This window comes from Podarcis raffonei, chromosome 8 (genome assembly GCF_027172205.1).
Source record: "Podarcis raffonei isolate rPodRaf1 chromosome 8, rPodRaf1.pri, whole genome shotgun sequence".
NCBI classification, from domain to species: domain Eukaryota; kingdom Metazoa; phylum Chordata; class Lepidosauria; order Squamata; family Lacertidae; genus Podarcis; species Podarcis raffonei.
The window spans coordinates 8,296,589-8,321,359 of NC_070609.1; the positions used below are offsets into that span (position 1 = coordinate 8,296,589).

General features: G+C 48.9%; 1 protein-coding gene across 1 annotated transcript in view; it reads right to left on the minus strand.

Moving 5' to 3' along the window:
* Window positions 1-3,830, minus strand: part of SLC1A5 (solute carrier family 1 member 5) — a 40,931-nt gene extending 37,101 nt beyond the window's left edge. Inside the window, exon 1 of the mRNA XM_053401888.1 lies at window positions 3,284-3,830. Coding sequence (XP_053257863.1) covers window positions 3,284-3,819 — 536 coding nt within the window. The 5' untranslated portion in view covers window positions 3,820-3,830. The remainder of the gene's footprint in view (window positions 1-3,283) is intronic.
* Between the last annotated feature and the right edge of the window lie 20,941 nt (window positions 3,831-24,771).

The following is a 24,771-nucleotide window of genomic DNA, read 5'->3' on the forward strand; positions in this document are numbered from 1 at the left end:
AGGTTTCAATCTGCCAGGTGAGTGTTAATGTCGGCAAGCATCCCAGTACATGCTCACCCCTCTGCCTGTCAGGTTCCCACAAGAGGAAATCTGTCTAGAGGACCCATAGATTAGATTACAGTCCCGTATTATCTTTGCACAGCTATCATTAAACCTGAGGAAATGAGCATTGCATGGTTGCCACAGCAACCAGCAGCACAACTAGCATTGGGCAGCGGGGAGGGGAGAAGCATTTTCAATAAAAGGCGATCTGCAGCCACAGCAACGTGGACCAGAATCGCCTCCCCAGGGGAGACGCATTCAAAGATAGCACTGCTTCGGCAGAATGAGCCCTAGAGGGAAAGGCTTTTGGGTGATTGCTATCACTCCTAGGAGGCATTTAACCGGTCAATGGATATTTGGACTAAACCCGCCATGTACTCAGTACAAAGCTGGCATACTCTGGGTGATGACATCTTCAGTCCACCAGCTCTCTTGACCTGCAGATGAGTGCAGTGATGGAGACGTAGGACTTTTCAACCAGGCGCATTTTGCATCTGGCTTTCAACTACAGTTGTACCTCGGGTTACAGACGCTTCAGGTTACAGACACTTCAGGTTACAGACTCTGCTAACCCAGAAATAGTACCTTGGGTTAAGAACTTTGCTTCAGGATGAGAACAGAAATCGTGCGGCGGCAGAAGGAGGCCCCATTAGCTAAAGTGGTACCTCAGGTTAAGAACAGCTTCAGGTTAAGAATGGACCTCCAGAACGAATTAAGTTCTTAACCCGAGGTACCACTGTACTTGCGACCAAGGGAAGATGCCTGGGTGCCTGGAGCAGTCACTATTAAGAAAAAGAGATCTGGAATAGGCCAATATATACGTAGACTATCTTGGGATCAAGTGACTTTTCTTCTTTTAAGTTCTCAAAGGTCTTAACCCAGCTCAAGGTTGTCCTCTGAACTAGCCAGACGTTTAACTGAGAATCAACCACAGTCTGGCTTTCCTTGGAAAAATAAGACTCAAGAGCCGCCCAAAAATGGCAGCTAGACATTCCATTTTGGTGACTGTAACCTAGCTTGGTCTAAAGCACCTAGCTTATATATCCGAGTTTCTTTCTAACAGGAGCAACATATGCTAAAAGAATGGGGGCACAAATACAAGTCCAGCGTCTGTTGAAGACTACTACCGGTAATCTAAGACCACCATCCAGTTTTGCCGAATTGGCCCGTAATCAGAAATGGCGAATCGATACCTTCAAGTTCCTTTTCCAAGTGGGGCTGCCAGCCAAATGTGTATAATGAGATGTTTTCTGCCACCCAATAAAACCGTGTACCAGCAGTCTCTTAAGCTGGTGCTACTCCAGATGTTTTGGACTACAACTCACTGTGCTGGTTGGGGCCTCAAAGGGAGTTGTAGATGAAAACATCTGGAGGGCGTGAGGGGAAGAGAAACCTGGCGCAAGGTCTCCGCATCCCTCTGCTACAGAAGCAGCTGTTCCTTGCCACAGCCCTCTCTGCCCTGCCAATGTGTTTTTCACACTTTTCACACCGCCCAGAGAAGGCCGGCCGGCCCACCACAACCACCCTGGATTCCGCAAGAAGATGCAGGCGCCACCCTAATCCCGGCACATTCCAGGCCTCCCACGCCTGCACCCGTCCGCGAAATTTCCATTTTCGTCAGGAAGGATGACATTATTTCAAAAACTGCCAGGAAGGGAGCGGGAAAAGAGCCACAACGGTGCAGGATGACCATCTTAGAACATTCTGTGCCCCCATCGGTGGGGGGGGGGGAAGGACTCTACACCCTGTGACCAACGGCCTTTCTGGAAAGGCGTATTTTAGCCCGGATTGAGACATTTCAGCCCTTTTCTCTGGAGGGGGCACGGGAGGCTTTCCCCTTGGTTGGGAGAAATGCGATCCTCTTACGCCGGATTATATTCCAGCTCATAAAGGCATGCGTGACACGGAGGGTGGAATAAACAGATCCAAGAAAATGCGAGAAGAGAGAGAGGCAATGTTTGTCCTCGCATGACACACCATCCCAGGGTTTTTTTAAAAAAGAAGCATTCCAGGGCCATGTCCCACAAACAAGAGGGAGGAGACGCGTGAACACATGCTCCTTCTGTTTCCACTAATGTAATGCATATTTTGGCCAACAGGAATACAGTGGTACCTCGGGTTAAGTGCTTAATTCGTTCCAGAGGTCCGTTCTTAACCTGAAGCACTTTAGGTAATGGGGCCTCCTGCTGCCGCCGCACTGCCGGAGCACAATTTCTGTTCTCATCCTGAAGCAAAGTTCTTAACCTGAAGCACTATTTCTGGGTTAGCGGAGTATGTAACCTGAAACGTATGTAACCTGAAGTGTATGTAACCCGAGGTACCACTGTAGTTTGAATACAGTACCCCTTTTTTTTAGCCATCTGCCCTGCAAAGGAAGCACCTATTGCTTTAGGCAGGGATCCAAGGGTCACAGAAGCTGCCCCCCCAGCACACCTCATATATGAGCCTCAACGGGGTTGCTCTTCTCCCCCCCCCCCCGTCTTTATCTGAGCAAGAGGTGGTGCATTTTAAGTAATAAAGAGACGGCGCCCTGAACGCATCCAAATTACAAATTGTATAACTAGCTACCCACTGTAAGGTTTGATGGCTAAGTGCACGAGCTACTATATGGTCAAGATTTTATGGCTAGTGATTAACACGCAAAGGCCTAAAAAAACCCCTTTGGTATTCACAGCCAGTCAGCCTGCAAAGCAACCACGACTATCCGCTTTCAGAATACACTACCCATGGGACATGGCTTTCTCAGGAGGATCTGCCTAGGTGGCAGAAATGAACCGCCACATTAAGATGCAGTTAACTGCTCCTGCCACGTGTGGCTTTAACCCCAGGGTTCAGCCTTGATGGAGTTCCTCCTGGAGGGTAGGCAACAGCAGCAACACTGGACAAACAGGAGTGCCTATAGGGAAGCGATATCCCGTTCCTCGCACTGGGTTTTCATCGCTGCCATAGATGTACAGGTGATATTCCCTTTCAAATTAATTGCTCCTTTCCAGAGTTACATGACTGCTTTGGCTTGCTGAAATGTGCAATTGTACAAAGTATAAAACGCAGTGCAAGCTATACTTTTAAAAAAAAACAGCAACAAGCTGTACATCTGGCTGTTAACCAGAAGGTCGACGGATCGAGCCCAGTTGTGCGCAGGGTTCCTGTTTTGCAAGGGATCCCTTCCAATTCTACGATTCCAAGAGTGCCTCTGAGCATGCGAGGCCTGCAGAAACCCGAATTCCCCTTCCCCGCTCACCTGATGAGGTCGAGGAAGGAGTCGACCACTTGCTTGGCCTCGGGCACGGCCGCCTCTTCGCCGAAGAGCTTGGGGGCCGACGCCCCCTCTCCGGGCTTGATGATGAAGGCCAGGGCGACGCCGATGGAGGACGCCAGCAGGGTGGTGAGCAGGAAGAAGAGCATCGCCCAGCCGCCCAAGCGCCCCAAGGCAGCCGGGTCCAGGCTGGCGGCGCCCGCCACCAGGCTGCAAACCACCAGGGGCAAGATGATCATCTTCAGCAAGCGCAGCAGCAGCTCCCCGGGGAAGGAGAAGAGCAGGATGTCCACGCGGCTCAGCCCGCCGCCGGGCAGCTGCCGCACCCCGAGCCCCACCACCACGCCCGCCACCACCCCGGCCACCGTCAGCAGCACCAGCAGGTTGGCTCGCAGGCAGCCCCGCAGGCGGGACGCGCCCAGGCTGCTCTTATTGCCGCCGCCCTCGGGGACCTCCACTCCGACGTGCGCCGGAGCCCCGATGCTCCCGTTGGAGGCGCCGGGGAATTTCTCCGCCGCCATCGCGGAGCACACAAAAATTAAGAAGGGAGGGCGGAAATGGAAAGAGATCTGGTAAAAATGCACCAAATAAGGAATCTCTTAAGGAAGAAGCTGCAGCTGCGGCCAAGTTCCCACGCGTAAACCTCCCAAAATCAGGATGCGATTTGGCGCACAATGGAATAAGCGCCACGCGGAACCAGGTAGGGGGTTCCCTCGGCCAGAGCAGGTGGGTCAAGCGGGATCCAGTGGATTCCTCGTGCTGCTGCTGCTCCTGCTGCTTCAGTCTCCTCCCCAGGGAAGTTCCTTTAAACCACTGCCGGCTCCGATTTCCACGTGGCCGCCCTGATCCCCCGCTCCACGGACCCGGCTCCGCTCTCCGCCACGCGGGAAGTGCCGGGGGAGTGCCCATGCGGCTCTTCTCGTTTCGGGGAGGAGGACACGCCCCTTCTGGGCGGGGACGTGGGCGGTGGCTCCTGGAATTCGGCACCGGGTTGGCTGACGGGGATGTACGTCATGAAGGGCGGGGCGGGATCGATATAAAGTGTTCCCTACCAGGGGGGAAAGGGGGCGGGGTCTCTTTGACGTCATGTTCTTCAGGAGGGGAAAAATGGGCGGGGATTGGTGGGGATGGGCGGCCCAATGAGCCTCTGACGAGGTTTCCCGCCCAGCAGGCCTTTTGCGCTTCTTTTTACCTCAGGGCGAAGGGATGTTGCCTCAGCTGGCGGTTAGACCGCGCAAAAAAAGGAGGCCCCTCCCCCGAGCTCTGAGTTAATTAACTTAGGCTAACTAAATTAACTACCTGGCCTACCCACCCCCGCATACCAGAAAGCCATAAATGTGAACAACAACATTTCCATAAACATATTATTCAAAGGGTGAGGGAAGCTCCCTCCTCCAGGGACAGGTTTATCAGTTGCACATTTAGCATAAGGGCAGCCATGTTGGATCAGGCTAAAAACCTGCCTAGTCCTGCATCCTGAGCCCACAGCGGTCAACCAGATGCATGTGCAAAACCCGTAAGCAGGACCTGAGTGCAACACTAACACTTCCTCACTTGTAGTTCCCAGCGACTTGTATTCAGGGGTTACTGTAGATAGTTTTCACTCAGGTCCACATATGCAAATAAGGGATTGAAAGTGACATTCAGTGATTGGATAGTTACAGAAAGTGGTTACTGTTGCGTTGTAGTTGGAGCTCTATATAAGCAGGCTGGCTGCTTATATAGCAGTTCTGTTCTGGCCTATGAATAAACAGCTGTTTGAAGAATCACTGTGTCGTCTGATATGTTCAACCACAACTTAACAGTAACCATTGCGGATGGGATATAAATGTAATAAATAAAAACAATATCATAGCAAGGATTTTGTATACTGATTTTCCAGTCTCTCCGGTATACAGAGTCCAACAAGCAAGTTGGAAAAGCAGCTCACCAGAAATTATTGAAACTTTGTCTAGTGGCAATACTAGCCCACCGACAGATTTTGTGAACTACAACTCCCATCGTCCCTGACTGCTGGCCACGCAACCTGTGAAAGTTAGAGGAGAGCCAGACAGTATGGCGTAGGAGAGAGGCCACGCGGATGAGGTGACCTTGGGTGGGATCCCCAGGGCAGAGCGAAGCTGTGGAATAGCCATCAATGCCAGCAGTCAGGAATGATGGGAATTGTAGTCCCAAAGCAGCCGGATACCCTGTGAGAAGCGGGTCCTAAAACCTTAAATCCCGCTCCTTAAAATGCAATCTGAATAAAACGGCTGAAGCAGCAAAGAGTTTATTGACTACAATACGTTCTCCCTTCTCAAACTTCCCCCGTTGAGTTTTCTGGAAGGTCAGCGCTGACGTGGGCAGGAGCCGCTGTCCGGCCTCCTCCCACAGGATGGCCCAGAACATCTTGCTTCACCTGGCTCCCAGACAGCAAAGGAAAGAGCAGCCCCATGGCAGCGCCTCTGTTGCAATGCAAGAGCCCGACTTCAGTGCTCCAGGCTATGCTTGCTGTTCTCCTCCTACATTGCAACATTTTCATTCAGCCCTTCTTCCTCGGTTTCTGCAGAAACAACGGGCGTGAAACTGCACGGGTTCATATTTTCCCGTGTTTCCCTTTGCGTCTCTCTCCCTGCCTCTTGGTGAAATTTGGATTGTAAGCTTTTGGAGGCAGAGGCCTGTCTTTCAAGCCAGCCTGGATAAGTTGGGGGTGATTGTTATGTACTGAAGTTCTCATCCTGGGCTAGCAGGGGGATACTGTAGATAGTTTTCACTCAGGTCCACATATGCAAATAAGGGATTGAAAGTGACGTTCAGGGATTGGATAGTTACGGAAAATTGTTACAGTTGCGTTGTACTGGAGCTCTATATAAGCAGGCTGGCTGAACACTTCAGTACAGTTCTGGCCTGTGAATAAACAAGAGCTGTTTGAAGAATTGCTGTGTCGTCTGATATGTTCACCCACAACTTAACAGTGATAATGCCAAAGTTGCAGGTTTGATCGCCATATGGGACAGCTGCATACTCCTGCATTTCAGGGAGTTGGACTGGATCAGGGGTCCCCAAACTAAGGTCTGTGGGCCGGAGAAGGCCTGAGGGACTTGTTTATCCGGCCTGCAGCGATGCCCGCTGCCACCGCCCACTCTTACCGGCACTACGCTGCCCAGTTCCGTGTCTGCCCAGTTCCGTGTCAGAGGAGCACTGGAATAGCTTGTGCGCATGCGCAAGCGTTATTTCTGGTGCACATCTGGGTTGGAGGAAGCCCGTGCACATGCACACAAGCTATTTCTGGTGCTCCTCAGACCTGGAAGTGTGCCAGAAATAGTGTGTGCACATGCATATGGGCGCATGCTCCCCCCGGCCCACCACGCGATTGGCGCTGGAGACACCGGTCCGAGGCGCAGTAAGTTTGCTGACCCCTGGACTGGATGATCCTCGGGGTCCCTCCAAACTCTACAGTTCTATGATTCTAAGTGCCATGTCCTTAATCGATCATGGCAATGATCCAGGCAGGGTGAGGCTGCCTCAGGTGGAGTTGGGGTATAATTAAGGGCAATAGGAACATCCAGTTCGGAGACTGCCAGGATGGTGCCCACGGGTGAGTTAAGCTTGAAAGAAGCATTCTGTTGGAGCCCAGAGAATAGTACAGTGGTACCTCGGGTTAAGAACTTAATTCATTCTGGAGGTCTGTTCTTAACCTAAAACAGTTCTTAACCTGAAGCACCACTTTAGCTAATGGGGCCTCCTGCTGCTGCTGCGCCACCAGAGCACGATTTCTGTTCTCATCCTGAAGCAAAGTTCTTAACCCAAGATACTATTTCTGGGTTAGCGGAGTCTGTAACCTGAAGCGTATGTAAGCTGAAGCGTCTGTAACCCGAGGTACCACTCTATGTGCTTAGATATGATATGTATGTTTGTGTGGTACCCACAAGAGTGTCTCTGGTTTGCGTATCTGCACACAAGCCCAGAAAAGTTGGCTCTTGTTTATGGGGCATGTACCATCCCACAAAGTGCAAAGCCCACTGATATTAAATTTATAGGAGATGCACAAAAGCACATGAAGGCCCCATCACGGCTCCCCCCCCCCAAAGAATCCTGGGTTTCACTCTGGGAATTGTAGTTCTGTGAGGAGATGTATAGTGTAGGAGGTGGTACCTAACTGCCAGTGGAGTTCTAGCCAATCAGGAACCAAAATGGGCCGAAACTTTTTGATAGCCTGCCATCTAACATCATGGTGATGCTGATGAAATTTCTTATTATAAATTCTCATTGGGGGCGGAAACCACACATGCTTATGGACTGTTAGAGACTCTTATTGTTGTAGCGGAACAAGACTGAATCATATGGATGAGTTTGTCAATAAGTACTGTGCTAAACATTGTATAATCTATTTTCTACCTGCTACCTTTCTGAAAAATTATTTGCATATATACTTTGCATATATATAGTCAAACTAAAAAAGAATAATTCTTATTCCCTATATACATCTTGCACAGGTTAAATCATACTGAAGCCATGTGCTTCAGCTAGGACTCATTTCCCTTCCACATATTACGCAACCACCTCCTTTATATAGCTGGTAATCTTAGACCCTGACTTCTTGGTTATCTATATCCTTCCGAAGAGGAGTTTACTTGTGAACTCAGCAAGAGGTACTGGAAAATACTCCCCAGGAGCACAAGGCTGCAATGACCTCTCTTCTGCCAGCCCAGGCTGAACCCTCCAGTGACAGCTTTCAGTTCTGCATTCTTCTCAAAAAAATTCCCATGTTGAATTGTTGAGGCCATCAGAAAGGAACACACCTGTGAGTTCTGGAGAAAAACATGAGCAATTTGGGAGATTGAGAAGCAACTGTTTAGAGGAGGGATGAAGAACTGGCAGAAGAGAGGGACAGCAGCAGCATCGTGAATATTACAGATCCTGGGTTACAACACATATGGCCATGTCTAAAGTATACATCTAAACTGAATTAATAAGCATTCCTCTCCCTAGGAAATTCTGGGAACCATATTACAAAGCGCCTTCACCACATTACATTAAACTAGCATTCAAATGAAATAATTTGATCTGGATATGCCTCAAGTCAGGGTTAGCCAATGTGGTACCCTCCAGATGTGTTGGGACTACAGTCGTGGCCGGGCTACCTAAGGCAGCCATCTAAGGCAGTGGAAGCCCAAGAGGCAGCCCCCTTGAGAGCCAGTGTGGTGTAGTGGTTAAGAGCGGTGGACTCGTAATCTGGTGAACCGGGTTCGCTTCTCAGCTCCTCCACATGCAGCTGCTGGGTGACCTTGGGCCAGTCACGCTTCTCTGAAGTCTCTCAGCCTCACTCACCTCACAGAGTGTTTGTTGTGGGGAAGGAAGGGAAAGGAGATTGTTAGCCGGTTTGAGACTCCTTAGGGTAGTGAGAAAGCAGGATATCAAATCCAAACTCTTCTTCTTCTTCCTGTTGGCACCTCCCAAGGGAAGAGGAGTGAGAAGCTTTTCTGGTAGCGTTATTCCATCTCTCTTTTCCACTCTGCCCCATTTTCCTGCAGAAGAAAATGTTGTTTGGTTTTGGGATTCCTGCTTTCTCAGCAGTATGGATGAACTATGTCTTCAGTCAGCAAGTCTCCTCCCCACAATCCTGGGGAAAATTATAACAGGACAGTGTGGTGTGCTGGGTGCACTTTCTGAAAACGGCCTCGCAGAACACCGACAGGTCAGCCTTCTGATTTCTTATTAACGAGAAACATACGTTGCTTGTTAATTAAAAGCTGCAGAGCCCTTGCCAGGTGGATGTATTCCACACACGTAGCTTTTGCATGGTGACCTTTTCTGTCCTCCAGGCTTGGCCAAATCCAGGGTCACTCACAGAAGACACTGGACCCTGTGAAGCCCAGCCTGTAAATGAGAAATTGGAAGGGTGAACTGGCAACCTCATACCTCATTAAGCGACACGTTAAGAGGCTTACAAGTGCCTTCGTTATTCTCTCCAGAAGGAGTTCCCCAGCATGGCAGCTTCTGATCTTGCAAAGAGGTCTCTTGTGCTAAATTCAGGCATCTGGTTGGCCACACTGAGAACAGGATCCTGGACTACTTGGGCCAGTGGCCTGATTGAGCAAGAATGGTCTTCTGTTAAGAAAATATGGTTTTGGTTCCCTCCAGATTGGTGAATTTTTCGGTGGGTGCATTATGCAACATGTCATTATGCTGGACCAGGCACCCCCAAACTCAGCCCTCCAGATGATTTTGGGACTACAATCCCCATCATCCCTGACCACTGGCCCTGTTAGCTAGGGATCATGGGAGTTGTAGTCCCCAAACATCTGGAGGGCTGACTTTGGGGGTGCCTATGCTGGACCGTCCACACATCATTAGTTGTTCTTCAATGCTTCACCAGTGTTACTGCATTATTGCTATCCAGAGGAGCACTCTTGCGCTACAGCAAAACAAAAGCAAGAAGAAAAGAAGAAGAAGAAGAAGAAGAAGAAGAAGAAGAAGAAGAAGAAGAAGAGGAGGAGGAGGAGTTTGGATTTGATATCCCGCTTTATCACTACCCGAAGGAGTCTCAAAGCGGCAAACATTCTCCTTTCCCTTCCTTCCCCACAACAAACACTCTGTGAGGTGAGTGGGGCTGAGAGACTTCAGAGAAGTGTGACTGGCCCAAGGTCACCCAGCAGCTTCATGTGGAGGAGCGGAGACACGAACCCGGTTCACCAGATTACAAGACTACTGCTCTTAACCACTACACCACACTGGCAAGACCAAGAAAACCCCAGGGATATTTATTGGCAGCTTCCTCAAACTTGGCCCTCCAGAAGTTTTTGGCCTACAACTCCCATGATCCCTAGCTAGCAGGACCAGTGGTCAGGGATGATGGGAATTGTAGTCTCAAAACATCTGGAGGGCCGAGGTTGAGGAAGCCTGATTTATAGTATAGAAAGTTTCAGGAGGAAGTCGCAGAGCACACACTCGGAAACTTTTGCAGGTGCACAGAGGATGGAAAGTGAGACTGCATATGACATTCGGAACACCATAATGAACACGTCATCACGAAGGCCCAAGAGGAAGGATGCCTTGATGGGATTTTTTTTTCACATTTAGCTCAAGGAGACGCCAGGCTTTGGTACTGGCTGGATCTCCTTCTCTCCTGATTCACCTGCTGAGCACTTAAAGGGCTTTGTTGAAAGAGCCCCAAAATGTGAAGCATTCATTCAAGCAGAGAGGGGAGGAGGAGGAGGAGGAGGAGGAAGAAGAGAGGTGTCTTTGGGACATCTTCTCCCCAGCCCATGGTCAGCCTTGCCAGATCATTCCGTCGAGGCGTGAATGTCAGGAACTCCAGAAAGGCCTGCGCTTGCCTAATTGCACACATTCTCACGATAATTACACCATAACTTCATAATTACCGGCTCTGCCCTAGCTCCGGGGACAAGGAAATTTTCTCCGCAAGAAGAAAATTCATCTCAATTATGCCTCGTTTAAACAGGACAGGCATTTTTTTTGCCCACTAGTAGTCACACAACAGTGGCAAAGCTGATAGGACGCCTCTCCTTCTGCAACTGATTCTTGTTGTTCCTGGCCTTCTGCCCTCCCAGAGCTATGACACCCACAGGGATGGAGAGATAGAGGAAATTAAACCTCAGACATAGCCTTTCATCATCAGCTCAATTGTATGTTTTGCCCCTCTCTTATAAAGCTATTATGCTAGGGTACTTGCTCTTGCAAGACTCTTCTTGAAAAACATGGGCGCTGAGGATCCTTTATCACTTGATAACATCAGTCTCATCATGCCCCGCTTGCCAAGCCATGACTTGCATCGCTTCTGAGTGGTGGGGTGAAAGAGGTGGATAATGATCCACAGGACCTAAATGTCTGGGAGGCCTGGAACGAGCGCTGATACAATTAAGAATATAAGAGCTCCATTCAGGGCTTAATTTTGAAGGAAGCGCCAGCTTTGGATCACGTTGAAGGCATGCTTCTGAGCGCGTGCAGTGTTCCTGTCCCACTTGGGGCAATAACAGCAAACTTGTGTGCCCCGCATGCTATATATCAGAGTTTCCACAACGGCCAGCATGATGACTCCTGTTGGCCGAACCCCCAATAGAACTGAAGCAAATAACAAATCCTTGCTGAAGAGAATAACAAGTGCAGACAACTGCTGGAGATGTGGGAGTAAAAATGCGAACTTAGTACATATGATGATTAACTGCCCGATGATAAGATCATTTTGGTGTGAGGTGAGGTGAGCAAGAGTAATAATGCTGTTTACCTTCTCGCCGGATTGGTACCTATTTATCTACTTGCACTTTGACGTGCTTTCGAACTCCTAGGTTGGCAGGAGCAGGGACCGAGCAACGGGAGCTCACCCCGCCGCGGGGATTCGAACTGCCGACCTTCTGATCGGCAAGCCCTAGGCTCTGTGGTTTAACCCACAGCGCCACCCGCGTCCCAAATCCAATTTACTTACAATTAAATCCTAATTTAGTCCTAGGCCTATTTGGTGCTTTCAAGTGACTTCTAATTATTTATATTTGGCAGACCCTATTATATGGTTCTCTTTGGGCAGAGTGTTTGGACAAGGAGTTCCTCTCACCAGTGAACTCTGGGAATTGCAGCTCTGTGAGGGTCTCCCTAACAACCCTTTAGCAAATGACAGCTCCCAGGATTCTTTGGGGGACGCCATGACTGTCTAAAGTGGCGTCAATGTGCTTTAATCGTATGGTACAAATGTGCCCCAAGAGCTTTTCACCACCACTGATAAAGCTACCGAACCAGCTGGGAAGAGGGGGAACTTTGCCCACCTTCCTTCCTCTGGTGGCTTCCTACAAACACCAGTGCACAATATGTTGCAGTTGAGCTGCCTTGACCTCTCTACTGCTCTGGTGTAAAAATGTCAGCCTCCTGCGCACTGTTGTCAGCGCACTGTTTGCTCAGTTGCCTTTGTTTTCATAATGACTCAGGTTCTTTTGTCTTTGACTTTGTTTGACTTTGGCTCCGAGCTGCAGAAAAGATGTTCGTCACCTTGGTGCATTCCTCCGCGGGGTCTCGGTTTTCCATTGCACACGCGTTTATCTGCCTGATAAAGGGGCCAGGAGCTGGGTTCCGTTTGCAGGGTGCGCAGCGAAGTACCTGCCTCTGTCTGCTGCTATTTCAGAGGCTGCTGGCTGTGCAAGTGGCAGCTTAGTGCCCATTGGAACAGGTAAGGTGGAAAGCAGAGAGAGGCCAAAAGCAGGCAGAGCTGGAGGCAATGACAGGCAGGGCAAGAGTCAATGGCAGGGTGGAGCCACCTACGGTATTTTTTGCTCTATAAGACTCACTTTTTCCCTCCTAAAAAGTAAGGGGAAATGTGTGTGCGTCTTATGGAGCGAATGCAGGCTGCGCAGCTATCCCAGAAGCCAGAACAGCAAGAGGGATTGCTGCTTTCACTGCGCAGTGATCCCTCTTGCTGTTCTGGCTTCTGAGATTCAGAATATTTTTTTTCTTGTTTTCCTCCTCCAAAAACTAGGTGCGTCTTGTGGTCTGGTGCATCTCATAGAGCGAAAAATAGGTACCGTATTTTTCGCTCGATAACACGCACCTGACCATAACATGCACATAGTTTTTAGAGGAGGAAAACAAGAAAAAAAAAAATCTGAATGAAACAGTGGATGTATCATTTTTGTGCTTGATGCTGCGGCCACAGACATGTGATTTGACGGTGAGTTTGGGGTAGCCCAATGCAAAGATCCTGAGGATCCATGTGGATCCATGCTTTGTAACCACGTTTTTGCACCATTGCAGCCCCAGGCAACAGTGGGTGCGTGATTTTTTTGGTGCAGGCTGTAGCCATGGACATGCTATGTGATCTGATGGTGAATTTGGGGTGACCCAATGCAAAGATCCTGAGGATCCATGTGGATCCATGCTTTGTAACCACGTTTTTGCACCATTGCAGCCCCAGGCAACAGTGGGTGCGTGCTTTTTTTGGTGCAGGCTGTAGCCATGGACATGCTATGTGATCTGATGGTGAATTTGGGGTGACCCAATGCAAAGATCCTGAGGATCCATGTGGATCCATGCTTTGTAACCACGTTTTTGCACCATTGCAGCCCCAGGCAACAGTGGGTGCGTGATTTTTTTGGTGCAGGCTGTAGCCATGGACATGCTATGTGATCTGATGGTGAATTTGGGGTGACTCAATGCAAAGATCCTGAGGATCCATGTGGATCCGTGATTGGAACCACGTTTTAAGTAGGGAGGGAAGGAAAAACATAGAAGCGACAAGGAGCACCGAGAGGGGTCTGCAGAGAAGCAGCTGGCTAAGAATGCAGGAGAGGGGTTTTACCGGAGGGAGGAAAGGAAGGCAAAAGTCCCCCCCGCACAAGCCAGCCAGCTCTCTCTCTCCCCCCCCCCCAACCTGCATGTTGCCTTCGAGTCCCAGACGCACGGAGAGGAATTAGAAGGAAGGACGCCCTGCTTTCCACTCTGCTTGCCTGGAGGGGAGGGGTTTTCTCTGCTCTTTGTTCCGTTTGAGCAAACACAGTAAGGAAACAGAAGCGGGTGGGCAGTAAGACCCTGAGGCAGAGCTTCCTCCTTTCAAGGCTTCCCTTTGATATTTGCCTGATTTTTGCCTTCACTCGGGCTTGTCAGCTCCAGGGACCACACATTCGCTCAATAACACGCACAGACATTTCCCCTTACTTTTTAGGAGAAAAAATCTGCGTGTAATAGAGGGAAAAATACGGTAATTCTCCCTCCCTGCTGAGCACTACAAGGGCAAAACTAAGACAAAAGGGGAGGAAGCAACTGGGACTCAGAAGCATTTCTGCCTCCGGCTATGACGGCAGAGCACAGCCATGGTGGCTAGTAGCCATCTTACCACCATAGAACAGGGGTCAGCAACCTTTTTCAGCCGTGGGCCTGTCCACTGTCCCTCAGACCTTGTGGGGGGCCGGATTATATTTTTTAAAAAATAAATGAACGAATTCCTATTCCCCACAAATAACCCAGAGATGCATTTTAAATAAAAGCACACATTCTGCTCATGTAAAAACACACTGATTGCCGCACCATCTGCAGGCAGGATTGAGAAGGTGATTGGGCAGCATCTGGCCCTCTTAGGTTGCCTACCCCTGCTATAGGAGCATAGGAAACTGCCTTATATAGAGTCTATTAAGCTCAGTATTATCTGCATTGACTGGGACCAGCAGGAAGCATTCCCAGCCTTATCCGGAGTTGCCAGGGGTTGAAGCTGGGACCTTCTGCACAGCAGGTGCTCTGAGCTACAGTACCCTCCTTCCTGCAAGGAACTCAGAGTGGCTTAGTCATGCCGGCCAGATAACCCGGAAAGCTGTCTGTGGACAAACGCCGGCTCCCTCGGCTTGAAAGTGAGATGAGCGCCGCAACCCCAGAGTCGCCTTTGACTGGACTTAACCATCCAGTTAAGTATGTATGATGTATGGAAGTGAGAGCTGGACCATAAAGAAGGCTGATCGCCGAAGAATTGATGCTTTTGAATTCCGGTGCTGGAGGAGACTCTTGAGAGTCCCATGGACTGCAAGAAGATCAAACCTCTCCATTCTGAAGGAAATCAGCCCTGAGTGCTCACTGGAAGGACAGATCCTGAAGCTGAGGCTCCAATACTTTGGCCACCTCATGAGAAGAGAAGACTCCCTGGAAAAGACCCTGATGCTGGGAAAGATGGAGGGCACAAGGAGAAGGGGACGACAGAAGACGAGATGGTTGGACAGTGTTCTCGAAGCTACGAACATGAGTCTGACCAAACTGCGGGAGGCAGTGGAAGACAGGAGTGCCTGGCGTGCTCTGGTCCAGGGGGTCACGAAGAGGCGGACACGACTAAACGACTAAAGAACAACAACCATCCAGGGGTCCTTTACCTTTTTTTACTATTATACAGTAGTGTAGATTGTCATGCAGCAGGGCCATGAGTTAATATTTCAAGATACTGTATTCTGTCCATGCAAATATTTGCCCTTCACTGCCTCTCTTACTGCTTCTGCTGCTGTTACTTCCCACACATGTTGCATCAGCCAATCGAGGAAGTGAGAGATCCGGTAGCGATGGTGGGGCTGGGCTACTTGAAAGCAGAACAAATGAGGAGTGGAAAGCCACCAGTGGCAGAGGGAAGATGAAATAGCTGGCCCAGTTGCATCAGATTTTAGTACAGTATTTTAGATACTAAAATGCATGCCTATTAAATGCATTCCTGTTATAGCTGCATGTACAGGGTGGCGCATCTTACGGTGGCACAATGTGTTGCCATTTGTGGAACAGAATTTCATTCAAAACGCAGTCATCTGCAATGGCCTTGATGTTGAAGAGCAGCACTCACTGGGACTAGGAGACTTACATGGAAGTCCGTTTCTGTAGGAAATGGTGCAAATTCAGCATGTAGGTAATTGCGCACAATGAGGCTACATGTGTGCGGATCTCTGTAGACACACATTTTCCTGTCTGGAAAGTGAATTCTATGCAAAAGCTTTGTAGTACGCTAACTCTTCTTTAGTCCGAAGAAGACAGAAGCTTTCTCTGATGAAAATAGGGGTGTCCTAAGGGACGCGGGTGGCGCTGTGGGTAAAAGCCTCAGCGCCTAGGGCTTGCCGATCGAAAGGTCGATGGTTCAAATCCCCGCGGCGGGGTGCGCTCCCGTTGCTCAGTCCCAGCGCCTGCCAACCTAGCAGTTCGAGAGCACCCCCAGGTGCAAGTAGATAAATAGGGACCGCTTACTAGCGGGAAGGTAAACGGCGTTTCCGTGTGCGGCGCTGGCTCGCCAGATGCAGCTTTGTCACGCTGGCCACGTGACCCGGAAGTGTCTGCGGACAGCGCTGGCCCCTGGCCTCTTAAGTGAGATGGGCGCACAACCCCAGAGTCTGTCAAGACTGGCCCGTACGGGCAGGGGTACCTTTAACTTTACCTTAAGGGAAGTTAGGACATTTTGGGATCAAATCGGAAACTGGGATGGCTTTTGTAAATCTGGGACTGTCCCTGGGAAATAGGGGCATTTGGAGGGTCTGGACTGGTATTTGCAGTGTCTATGAATATGGTAGTTCTGCCTCTTCCCCATGTGCTACTCCTGCCTCTTGCGATGCCAGCATTGTACCCCAACCTTCTTTCTTGCCTGACCCCACACTAAAATCTATACCACAGATCAGAAAAACCAATGTCAACATAGTGGAGCCAGGCAGAAACATTCCTATTCACCCAGGCCTTTACTGATTAAACAATCTATGGCCTTTTAAATGGGCTGTGGGGTATTTTTGTTTAATAATAATAATAATAATAATTTATTTATATCCCAATCTCCCCAGCGGAAGCCGGGCTCAGAGCGGCTAACAACAATAAAAGCAACACAGTTTACATAAAATCACAATCAATTAATTGAAATGCATTCTAAAATCAATTCATTCTAAAATCAGTTCAAAATCAAATTCATGGCAACCATTGGGCTAGAGTTCTATGAGGATTACCAAAGGAGGGGGTCAGACAGTATCTTGGCTATAGGCTCTTTCTTGCAGGCCCTGTGGAAAAATGGCCCTGGTTTCTTGTGACAGAGCGTTCCACCAGATCGGGGCCATGGCCGAAAAAGCCCTGGCTCTGGTTGAGGCCAGCCTAACCTCCCTGTGGCCTGGGACCTCCGAGATGTTTTTGTTTGAAGACCGTAAGGTCCTCCGTGGGACATACCAGGAGAGGCAGTCCTATAGGTACGAGTTTGTTTGTTATTACATCATATATTATGCATTTTGTACTGCAAACCACCCTGCGATCTTCGGATGAAGGCCGGTATATAAATTTAACAATGAAATAAAATAAATAATAACCAGCCTGTTTTCTTCACACCCACAACTGCGATTGTATGTGGTCTTGCTTTCAATACTATTCATGACTATGAGAGTTTCAGGGCGGCCACACTGCTTCTCTTCCAGTTAGTGCACATCCTGCAACTTCCTAGTGAAATATTGTAACTTATTGTTGTTTAGTCATTTAGTCGTGTCCGACTCTTCAGGACCCCATGGACCAGAGCACGCCAGGCACTCCTGTCTTCCCCTGCCTCCCGCAGTTTAGTCAAACTCATGCTGGTAGCTTCGAGAACACTGTCCAGCCATCTCGTCCTCTGTCATCCCCTTCTCCTTGTGCCCTCCTTCTTTCCCAACATCAGGGTCTTTTCCAGGGAGTCTTCTCTTCTCATGAGGTGGCCAAAGTATTGGAGCCTCAGCTTCAGGATCTGTCCTTCCAGTGAGCACTCAGGGCTGATTTCCTTCAGAATGGAGAGGTCTGATCTTCTTGCAGTCCATGGGACTCTCAAGAGTCTCCTCCAGCAACATAGTTCAAAAGCATCAATTGTAACTGGGCATGCCACAAACGTCCAGAGGGGTAGGTGGGTGTGGTTGTCTGGCTTTTGCTGGACTGAAGCCCCCCTCTGGACAGCAACAATGTGCTAGCGTTGGGGAAAACATTGTGGTATAAGCTAAAGCAGAATGGATATTCCACGAATGCGCAAAATACACCCGCAACGTAAGAGAGGTCTGGAGGAGCCCTGGGGCGAGTAGCACCTTCTGTTAATGATTGCTTTTTACTGCCCTGCCCCTCGCTTACTACGGAAGGCCGGCACGCTGCTCTAGTACATTTGAGCAGAAATTAAACGAATAACCCTCCCATGCGCCATCCCCATGCCAGAAAACCAAGGAAGCTTCAAGGCTATTAATGTTGCAGGAACAGGGCTATTTTTAAAGGTTGCAAGCCTAAACGCTAGTGTTTAATACGTTGGGGGGAAAGCTTTCGATTCAAAAATGTGATTGCCAAAAAGGTGGCAATCCTACGTATGAGCTCAGATCTCATCTGATGCCCTTGAATGGCCACGTTTGAATGGCTTGTAGGTGTTTACATGGTGTCAGGATTGCCATCTGTTTGTTTTCTCTGGACTCGCTCCTATGCCTATTTCTGCTCCGCAGCGGAGAAACGTCGGCAACTTCCTTTCTGTATGCCGGGCTGCTGTTTAAGGCATGAAAGCTGGGCCAGTAGAAAATAAGAAGAAGAAAAAATAGGTGGCTGCTCTCATTTCATTACTTGCTTGAACTGTTCCCTTTACTTCCTCCTAGGACTGAGTTCCCCTGAAGCAGGGGCAGGAACCTGACACCCAGGGGCCAAATGTCTCTGCTGGGGCAAGCCAGCTCCATCAGGCCTCCTTGTCCCTCAGCTGTCACCTGGGGGTAGCAGTTGCATCAGGCTGCGGCAGGCAGAGACGCAGGAAGCAGGAGGGCTCATTTCATCAGCTTCGCTGGAGGCCCACGAAGCACCTCCTCGCCCCTGAACTGTGCCAGCTGGCTTTTATAGGAACAGCTGTTTATAAATCCATGCCTAGGTTTTGATTTTCCTCTTCCCTCCTTGTCCCTTTCCCCTTGTATATCACGTACCTACGGGACCGCCTCTCCTGGTGTGCCCCGCGGAGGACCTTAAGGTCCACAAATGACAACATTTTGGAGGTCCCAAGTCGCAAGGTGGTTAGATTGGTCTCAACTAGGGCCAGGGCCTTTTCAGTACTGGCCCCGGCTTGGTGGAACGCTCTGTCACAAGAGACTAGGGCCCTGCGGGACTTGACAACTTTCCTGTTATGTACTGAGTTGAATAGGATCCAAAAGGCAGCAGTCTGATTGGTCCTAGAACAATAGGATTCAGAATGCAGCAGACTGATTGGTCCTAGAACAATGCAGCAGTATGATTGGTTGGCAGGAACTACCCAATCATGCTCCAGATAGAAGTGAATCCACAACCTGATTGGCTTACAGTAGAATTCCGGAATTAGCCAATCATGTGCAGCCCATTGTGTAAATAATGTATATAAAGCAGATACTTTGAGGGGAGATTCATTCATTCCTCCTCACCACTATGAGCTGAATAAAGAGCATGAAATCACTTTGCGACTCTGAGTATATTTCATTTCCACAGGGCCTGCAAGACAGAGCTGTTCCGCCTGGCCTTTGGTTTGGACTCAGTCTGACCCTTATGTTTCCCTCCCCTTATGGTCTTGATTTATTGGCTACTTTAAAATGAGGCTGCATTTTAAATTGCATTTTAACCTGTATTTTAAATTGCCCCCCTTTTCCCCCTATTATTTTTTACTGTGATTTTATTGGTGTTAGCCACCCTGAGCCTGGGGAGGGCGGGGTATAAATAAAATTTATTATTATTATTATATAGATGGATAGATGGAAATAGATGGACAGATGGATGGATGGATAGATAGATAGATAGATAGATGATAGATAGATCCTTTTGAGGCTTTTCCTCCTTATGGAGGGTCTCATTGATGGCTTTCTGCACAACTGTCAGGTCAGCAGCCTTCCCCATGATTGTGCTTCCTACTGAACTAGACTGAGAGACCATTTAAAGGCTCAGGAACCCATTGCAGGTGTTTCACAATATTCTAATTTTCTGAGATTGTTAATTTGGGGTTTTCATTAGCTGTACGCCATGTTGTTGTTGTTGTTTAGTCGTTTAGTCGTGTCCATCTCTTCGTGACCCCCTGGACCAGAGCACGCCAGGCACTCCTGTCTTCCATTGCCTCCCGCAGTTTGGCCAAACTCATGCTGGTAGCTTCGAGAACACTGTCCAACCATCTCGTCCTCTGTCCTCCCCTTCTCCTTGTGCCCTCCTTCTTTCCCAACATCAGGGTCTTTTCCAGGGAGTCTTCTCTTCTCATGAGGTGGCCAAAGTATTGGAGCCTCAGCTTCAGGATCTGTCCTTCCAGTGAGCACTCAGGGCTGATAATCATTACAATTATAACAAATAAAGGCTTGACATATCTCGCTTTGCATGTCATGAGTCTATCTCATAATAGTTTCACCTTTTAAGTTGAATTATTGAAATAAATGAACTTTTCCACGATATTCTAATTTTTTGAGTTTCACCTGTAGATAGATAGATAGATAGATAGATAGATAGATAGATAGATAGATAGCTAGCTAGCTCTCTCTTCTGGCAGCCTTCTCGGCTGAAGAGCTGGGCACTAGTGCTCCAAGTACGGTTAAGTAAATAAATGTAGCCCTCTAGCCACATCTCATGGACTAAGGCTTTCTTTGCCAGTGGGGCTTTTGTGCACAAAAGCTCAAGCTCCAATAGATGTGTTTGTCTGTGGTCTAAACCACTGAGCCTCTTGGACTTGCCGATCAGAAGGTCAGCAGTGCGAATCCCCACGACAGCTTGAGCTTCCATTGCTCTGTCCCAGCTCCTGCCAACCTAGCAGTTCGAAAGCACGTCACTGCAAATGGGTGAGTCGGTACCACTGCAGCAAGAAGGTAAACGGCGTCTCTGTGCGTTCTGGTTTCCGTCACAGTGTCCTGTTGCGCCAGAAGCGGTTTAGTCCTGCTGGCCACATGACCTAGAAAGCTGTCTGCGGACAAACGCTGGCTCCCTCGGCCTGAAAGCGAGATGAGTGCCGCAACCCCATAGTCGCCTTTGACTGGACTTAACCGTCCAGAGGTCCTTTACCTTTGACCTTTCTACAAGACCCTCTGCTGTTCTTTCTGCAACACTAACACACATGCAGAAGGAATTTGTGGATTGCTTGGCACTGTGGCCCTAAGTGAGCAAGATGAGCCAATTCAGTTCACTGACGACTTTTTACAAGAGACCTTTGGCATTACCTGAAGATGACCGGCTAGATACAAGCAGGCTCGCCGAGTGTCGGTCAGCCCCTTATTTCGACGCTGCTGAAAAACCTGACCCACATATTGTGATCTTTCTTCTTTTGCGTTAAGAGCCAGAATGTTTCCGATCGCAACTGCCCGCCCTCTTCCCAAGACGTCACCTTTTAAACAGAGTTGCATCTGTAGTTGTTTGCGGGGAAGTCACCTGAAGAGCCGGTTCTGCTGAGATCGTGACGCTGGCTTTGTTGACCGAGCACTTCAAGCGCAGGACAAAAGGTATAACCTTCAAAAAGACACCAGACGTGGCTCTGGGAAGGTGCTGGAAGGAGCTCCCTTTCTGTCTCTCCCCCCTGCAAGGGGAGAGCAGCCCTCCAAGATCGTGCCAAGACAGGGTCTTGCACCCATTGCTTGCAAATATGTTTGCAGAGGGGTAGCAGCCCCGAGAGGCCACGAGGGAGCTGGTTGCTGTCCCTCAAGTGTGGCAATGATGTTTAGAATCAGCTTGGAACTCTTATTATTGTTGTTGTTGTTTGTTATTATTATTTTATTTATTACTATTTTTATCATTATTATTACTATTATTTTATTTTTAATCCTTTTTATTATTATTATAATCATAATCATTATTTCTCTTTTCCTTTTAGTCCCCTCGTAGTTTCTTAGTTTGTCAGTTTTTGAGGGGGGAGCCTTACCTCCCTCCATCGTCCTGCTACTATTTACCATCTCTAAAGATTAAAATAAAATAAAATACAAATATTTTCCCCTCCATATCAGTGCTATTGCTACTGGTACCCTTCCCCCTCCCTTTTCCTTTTCCTTTCATAGAATCATAGAATCATAGAATCAGAGTTGGAAGAGACCACAAGGGCCATCGAGTCCAACCCCCTGCCAAGCAGGAAACACCATCAGAGCACTCCTGACATATGGTTGTCAAGCCTCTGCTGAAAGACCTCCAAAGGAGGAGACTCCACCACACTCCTTGGCAGCAAATTCCACTGTCGAACAGCTCTTACTGTCAGGAAGTTCTTCCTAATGTTTAGGTGGAATCTTCTTTCTTGTAGTTTGGATCCATTGCTCCGTGTCCGCTTCTCTGGAGCAGCAGAAAACAACCTTTCTCCCTCCTCTATGTGACATCCTTATATATATTTGAACATGGCTATCATATCACCCCTTAACCTCCTCTTCTCCAGGCTAAACATGCCCAGCTCCCTTAGCCGTTCCTCATAAGGCATCGTTTCCAGGCCTTTGACCATTTTGGTTGCCCTCCTCTGGACACGTTCCAGTTTGTCAGTGTCCTTCTTGAACTGTGGTGCCCAGAACTGGACACGGTACTCCAGGTGAGGTCTGACCAGAGCAGAATACAGTGGCACTATTACTTCCCTTGATCTAGATGCTATACTCCTATTGATGCTGCCGCGTCACACTGTCCTTCCCTCCTTCCCCTCACCCCCCCCTTTCTCTCCCCCCTCCTTCTCTTTAAAAGATCACATACATATACTCACACAAACACACACACATACACACACATTATTATATTATATTTGCCCCTCTCAAAAGGGCTCTATACGTATTTTCATTTCTACATTATTTTTTACTGTTGGCATTTGATATACAAATACGACTGCCAGGCATCACCACCTCGACATCTTCAGATCCCTCATCTCCGTCCCCACTCCTTTCCTTCTCTGATTTAGTCTGCTTTTCTAGTCCCTCTTACCCTCCTAACCCTAAAAATCTACATACATATACCTCCCCACACACTTTCATTAGCAATCCTTCCTCCCCAGTGGTCTTTTACCTCATACTATAACTAGAACTGGGATGCGATGGCACTGTGGGCTAAACCACAGAGCCTAGGACTTGTGGATCGGAAGGTCGGTGGTTCAAATCCCACGACGGGGTGAGCTCCCGTTGCTCGGTCCCTGCTCCTGCCAACCTAGCAGTTCGAAAGCACCTCAAAGTCCAAGTAGATAAATAGGTACCGCTCCAGCGGGAAGGTAAACGGCGTATCCATGCGCTGCTCTGGCCACATGACCCGGAAGCTGTACGCCGGCTCCCTCGGCCAATAAAGCGAGATGAGCGCCGCAACCCCAGAGTCGGCCACGACTGGACCTAATGGTCAGGGGTCCCTTTCTCTTTCTTATAACTAGAACCACCACTGCAACGAAGTATTTTCATCTGTCTTTGTCTCTCTCTCTCTCCCTCTTTCTTTCTTTCTTTCTTTCTTTTCTGCTCCTTCCGTGTTTTCTCTCTCCCCTTTTTACCTTAGAATCAGCTTGGAAGCCATGCTTGCCTCGGCCGCATTCAGAACACCATTACCCCCCATTCAGCCACAGACCCTCACCACCTCTGCTTTCCCACTGGCACCAAGACTGTAAGGCAAGGATTCCACCGCTGGCAATACTGGCCGATGGCTTGGTGGGCGGCTCCCCATGAACCAGGTGCAAAAACCTGCCCCCTGGTGGCCTTTGAAAAAACAACAACACACAGCTCCATAAACTCTGCTGAACTTTGCAATAGGTCACCAGAAGCCACACTAGGACACTTGGCTCCGATCCATGTGGGGCCGAGGGCAGACTTCTGTAGGCTTGGCTCCGGCCTCGATTCCTCATGCTCCTGTGACAGTCATATAAAGGCAAATAAGGATGCAATATACAAAATCACCAGCCCTTCGGAGAGGCAATCAAGGTCTATCTGCAGCCTCATGACCCTGCTGTTTAAATACTGCTTTCAAATAAAGATGTGCTGCTGCTGGGTTGCCCTGACCTTTAGAAGGCTCTAGGGTTGCATGCAAAACCACCAAAGGTGTAACCAAACCCTTCGCATGAAGGGCGCATGGGGAGGTCCTCTCTCAAGCATGCGGGAGTGTTCAGCTACTGGGATAAATGCTAAACCCTGATAACTCACAATAATAATAATAATAATAATAATAATAATAATAATAATAATAATTATTTATTATTTGTACCCTGCCCATCTGGCTGGGTTTCCCCAGCCACTCTGGGCAGCTTCCACAGAGACCAAAAATACACTAAAATGTCACACATTAAAAACTTCCCTGAACAGGGCTGCCTTAAGATGTCTTCTGAATGTCAGGTAGTTGTTTATCTCTTTGACATCTGATGGGAGGACGTTCCACAGGCGGGCGCCACTACCGAGAAGGCCCTCTGCCTGGTTCCCTGTAGCTTTGCTTCTCGCAATGAGGGAACCGCCAGAAGGCCCTCAGCGCTGGACCTCAGCGTCCGGGCAGAACGATGGGGGTGGAGACGCTCCTTCAGGTATACTGGACAGAGGCCATTTAGGGCTTTAAAGGTCAACACCAACACCAACATCATCACATGTGCACACGTCTGAAAAAGTCTGCAGTTCCCCTCTGCTTCTGCCAAGGTGCCCAAGGCGTAGACACCAGCAGAACCTCTGCTGTTGTCTGTGCTGGGAAGGGGAGGCAGGGAAAAGGGGGGAAGTTAAGACTTTGCTTACAATCGTCAGTGTGGTTTAGTGGTTAGAGGGTCAGAGGGACCTGCGAGACCAGAGTTCACCCCTCTCCCTCTCTCTTTGGCGATCGCTCGTAGCCAAGTAAGATTGTCTTCCATAAACACTGTTTTAAAAGTGATTCCATAAACGACTGTGGAGGCCAATTCTGGATCCACACATTCTTCCACAGTGGGGACATTGGTTTCCGGGTGGGAGTTGATCACGGTGTGGATTTGCCAAGCGTGCCTTCCTCTTAGCACGTTTCTCCCTTGTGTCCTGGGTTCGAGCGTCTTCAAAGTCCATGACACCTTTGGTAAAGGCTGTTCTCCAAATGGAACGCTCGCAGGCCAGTGTTTCCCAGTTCTCGGTGTTTATACAGAGGTACCTCGGGTTAAGTAC